The 5000-nt window shown below is 46.5% G+C and overlaps 1 protein-coding gene across 8 annotated transcripts in view; it reads left to right on the top strand.

The window, feature by feature from the left end:
* Positions 1 to 5000, top strand: part of cep170aa (centrosomal protein 170Aa) — a 61535-nt gene that overhangs the window by 10381 nt on the left and 46154 nt on the right. For all 8 annotated transcript variants that reach the window (XM_012841422.2, XM_031579102.1, XM_031579101.1 and 5 more), the window contains exon 2: positions 2839 to 3003. In XM_012841422.2, the coding sequence (XP_012696876.2) occupies positions 2899 to 3003 (105 nt within the window). In that variant the 5' untranslated portion in view covers positions 2839 to 2898. The remainder of the gene's footprint in view (positions 1 to 2838; positions 3004 to 5000) is intronic.

The raw sequence follows: 5000 nt of genomic DNA, 5'->3' as shown, positions 1-5000 counted from the left end.
GTATTTCTGCTGAGATTGTGGCTGGGCGCCACTCTGTGTGCAGTGTGTGTGTGTGTGTGTGTGTGTGTGTGTGTGTGTGTGTGTGTGTGTGTGTGTGTGTGTGTGTGTGTGTGTGTGTGTGTGTGTGTGTGTGTGTGTGTGTGTGTGTGTGTGCAGTGTGTGTGTGTGTGTGTGTGTGTCTGTGTGTGTGTATAGCAGTAGACGTGGCACAATGTGAACTTCTGGAGGTCCTCATCATGTAGAATCTACATTGTAAAATGCTGAGTAATTATTCGTCTAGCTCATCAAGCAGTGCACGCTAGCAACTTTAAAGGCGACTTAATAGTTGTCTTGTTTATTCAGTTTACCTCAGTCTGATAGACCCTCATCAAAGTATATAACATATTATGAATGGGTTTATACATATTTTTTACAGGACCACTTTTTAAACCTTGAAGGCTGTTTTCATGCTCCTGTCTGATACAGGTGTGGTAACTTAATTACCATGACAGAGTCTGACTTTATATTTTAATAGTTGACTCTCCTCAGTGACAACTGCTGTATTATTATTTTATTTTGTTTGCTGGAGGGACTAGAGGGAGTGGAACTACTATAGAGGAGTGGAGTGAGGAGTAGCAGGAAGAGGAACTACTATAGATGAGTGGAGTGAGGAGTAGCAGGAAGAGGAGCTACTATAGAGGAGTGGAGTGAGGACTAGCAGGAAGAGGAGCTACTATAGAGGAGTGGAGTGAGGAGTAGCAGGAGGTGCAGCAAGAGGCGAGTGAAGAGAAAAGAGAAACACACAGACTCTGGCCACATCACTTCACCATTTAAAAGCCTTTCGTGCGGCAGGAGCGCAGTCTGGGGTGATCTGACTGTGGAGCAAATCTGTTAAACAGGGGCACGCTAGCTGCTACCCCTGCAACGCACGGATCATAAATCAGAGAGGCACACACTCAGCCCACTGCCAGATGTTCTAATAGCAGTCAGCCATCAGCAGCAGCGGCTGCATCCCTCCTGTGTTAATCGTTGGTTCATGCCCGTGATCCCTCCTGCGTTAATCGTTGGTTCATGCCTGTTTCTATGTACCGTAAGCAGAGGGAAGAGCGCAGGAAAACCTCCCTCAGGTTTTCAAATCAAAACTTTCTTGTCCTTTTCTTTCCGTTTTCGCTGTCCTCTCTTTGTTTGCACTCCCTCTGGACTCTTTTTTTTCTCTCTTAATCTCTTCATCTTTTTTCATTCTCTCTCTCTTTATCTCTCCTTTTTTCATTCTCTCTCTCTTTAGCTCTCCTCTTTCTCATTCTTTCCGCTCACATCACCTCTCCTCTCTCGTCTTTTGAGATTCACCTTCACGACGACCTCCGGGTATTGATCAGTCCTCACTTTATCTGCCACATATCTGGACTAATGCATTTCTCAGTGAGAGAGGAACTCTACACCAGACAGACTGAACTGCCATTGTGTGTGTGTGTGTGTGTGTGTGTGTGTGTGTGTGTGTGTGTGTGTGTGTGTGTGTGTGTGTGTCAGGGCAGCTCCCCCAATGCAGAACTAACGGCTGCAGCGATGGTGTCTAATGGGTCTGTTTTCCACTACGTGTTGCTGGTGTTCCGCCTGCACTGGTCTCATATTGCATCAGCTCGGGTTATTCACATGGGTGAAAAAAGATTGAGAAGTATTACAGGCAGCTGTTCTCCTCATCATGACGTCCAGCATGTTGCTGGTAATCACCCCTTGCTATGTCGTCTGTATTTTATATGCTCTGTTGTAGAAATGGCAGCTTTATAGGTTCGTTTGGAATAAAAACAGAGTCTTGGCCCCTCCCCCAGTTCCTGTCCGTTTGAAAATCCTCCCTGGCGCGCATGTTTCTCTGGAATCTGAAAAAAAAAATGATGAGCGCGATTGCTCGTGTCCGTTAGCCAATCTGCTGGCTCTGCAGAACACTGCTCCGTGCCTGATGAAGCTCTTGTTCTGAGCATGTTGTGCAACTGGGCTTTTTGTTTTTCGTTCTGGCCTCAGTGTGCAGCTGCGCACCCCGCGGTCAGCAGTTTCAAGTTTTGCAACATCACAAACAAGCAGAAATCCATCCATGTTGCTGATCCAGATGCTCGCTAACAAGGCCTTGGAATGTGATGGTTTACAAACACTGCTGAACCAGAGGAGGAATGGGTCTGCGAATCACTGTTGGAAAGAGAGAGAGAGAGAGAGAGAGAGAGAGAGAAAGCATGAAATGTTTTTCGGTTGTAAGGGGTCAGAATGTCTGACCTCAGTCATTTACACCGTCCAACTTCTGAGCAGCTGCTGAATGTGACCTCTTTTGATTTATTTATTTATTATATCCCAGAATGAGAAAGGGAGAAAAAGGGAGGGCACATTCAACTCAACCAAGGCACCTACATCACTTCCTGTGGCATCTGGCAATGATCAGGGGAGTTGGAAGTGGGAGTGAAGGCGGGAGGGAGGAATGAGGGGGACGGAGAGAGAGAGAGAGAGAGAGAGAGAAAGAAATAGAAGGAGGAAGGAAAGAGGGAGGAGGCAGTGAAGAGTCCAGGCGAGTACAGCAACCGTTAGAACACACACATACACACACACATACACACACACTCACACACACTGACACACACAAAGGCGGTAAAGACTTCAGGCGAGTACAGCAATTGTTAGCTGTCGGCTGCCTCACATATTACTCAAACACACACACACACATACACACACACACAGACAAGTATGCACATACATATTTAATCATTTAACAGATGTTCTGTTTCTCTTCCTCTGTCATTCTTTCTCAATCTCTTTCCCCCTCACTCTCTCTCTTTCCCTCTCTCCCTCTCTCTCTCCCTCTCTCCCTCTGCCTCACAGGATGACGTAGCGGCCTGTGTGTGTGTGTGTGTGTGGAGACCGTAGCGGAGTAGAGCAGTCATGAGTCTCACCTCCTGGTTCCTGGTGAGCAGCGGGGGAACGAAGCATCGCCTCCCCCGCGAGATGATCTTCGTGGGCCGGGACGACTGTGAACTCATGCTGCAGGTGAGTGCAGTGGTGCCAATACACACACACACACACACACACACACAAAACACAGACACATTTACACAGACACACACACACACACAACATAGATACATTCACACACACATGCACACAATATAGATACAATCTGACACACACACACACACACACACACACGCACAGACAGATACATTCACGCACACACACAAACACACACACACACACACGCATTGATACATTCACACACACACGCACACACACACTCACACACAAACATTATACGTTTACTATAGTAATATATACATATATATATATATATAAACACATACATGTGCATACATGCACATTTACACAAACACTGTACAGAAGCACATTCACACACCCCCTGTCTAAACACTGGATGAACCTGTTTGACATGCACAATCTGTGAAGCACATTCCATGCATTCTTTCCTACGTAAAAGAAAGGGAACCATTGCATGTCCTCCCCCGGCCGTGTTAAAAGTGTCTGTGTGGTTCATGACTGGTGTGGTTGGCGGGGTGTTGGGTATCAGTTTCATCCCCCCCTCAGGCTGGCCACCAGAACGAGCACCAGAGACATGTGATCACATCACAGCCCATCTGTGGTCACCACGGTGACCCCTGGAAGGATGAGGGGGTAGGGATGACTGACTCGACTCCATTACAGCACATGGCCTTTATACCCCTTCAGTCTGTTTACCTAATCAGCACACTGGCCAGATGCACAGGGGCACTAGAGCTGGAGAGGAATTCCCTTTTTTGACACTCACACTCACTCACTGATTTAGGATCAGTGTTTCTCAACCAGTAATTCAACCACTATAATGCAGCCCCAGCATAGATATAGCACAGGAAATGTGTGGCTAGCATGACATTCTTTACTCAAAGTTTAATTATTAACTCCATGTAAGCTGCTTTGATGAAGGCAAGGCTGTGGTATAGACAGCCACGTTGGTGTCTGCTAGCGGAGGATAGCGCGCTGCTATCCTGCTGCTTTCCTGCAGGCATTGGCAGACAGGAGGGAAGTCACAGGACTCTATAAATAGAAAGTGGGGCAAATACCACAAGGGTTGTATATTGATAGATTGATGTCTCTGTGCAAAATGAACTGGTTGCCGTAGTGTTGCCCTGCTTCACAGAAGGGGGAGAAAGAGACTCTACTGTATTTAATTTAGAGGACAGTGACAAATATCACACCTGGTTAAGGCATTTACTGTTATAGACTTCAGCACGCAGAGCAACCCATGGTCATTGACAGCTAGACAGTGGTCCCTGATGGTCCTGTATGTTTAGTGCAGCTTAAGTATTTGGTTTGTGTATTTATGGATTTGATAGCATTTGTTAGTTAAAGACAGGAGAAACATAATGACAGACAAGAGAATGAACAAAATCAACATACCACGCCTTTGGAATAGCATAAGGGTAGTGATTCTAGAAAAATCTTTTTACCGAGGGTTTTGTCCATAATATATTCCTCTTTGAAGACGACTCGTGCCAGCATGGTTAATTGGAGCTTAAATGAGCTTCCTGCACGTTTGTGTTTTTGCTGCAGTGCCCGAGAAAAATTCACACCTGTTAATTGGATTACACTAACATGGGCAGTTCTCTTTTGCCCACCAAAAACCTTTGAACTCCAGCGAGCTGTAATCCTCTGCTCTGAGTGCCTGAGGAGCTCTCAGTGGTAGTCCAGCTGGGTGTAGGGGAGACCAGGTACTGATGTAACACGGGGACAGTTGCTTAATTCAGGCTCCCACCCTATCATCATTCAAACAAGCCCTCAAAACCCACCTCTTCAAACTCGCCTTAACTTGTAAACCCCTGCTCCCTACCCTCCACTACATGACTCCATAGCGCGTACTGTGTTGCTAGAGGTTTAGTGTGTCCCCTACACTGCTGTGAGGATCACATGTGGTTCATCCCCTCCCTTTATTGTGTTGTGTACACTGGAAATAAAGAGGGATGGAAGGGAGGGAGGGAGGGAGGGTTGGTCATCTC

This window comes from Clupea harengus, chromosome 13 (genome assembly GCF_900700415.2).
Source record: "Clupea harengus chromosome 13, Ch_v2.0.2, whole genome shotgun sequence".
In the NCBI taxonomy this organism is placed as follows: Eukaryota; Metazoa; Chordata; class Actinopteri; order Clupeiformes; family Clupeidae; genus Clupea; species Clupea harengus.
This window is presented reverse-complemented; position numbering and strand designations above follow the sequence as displayed.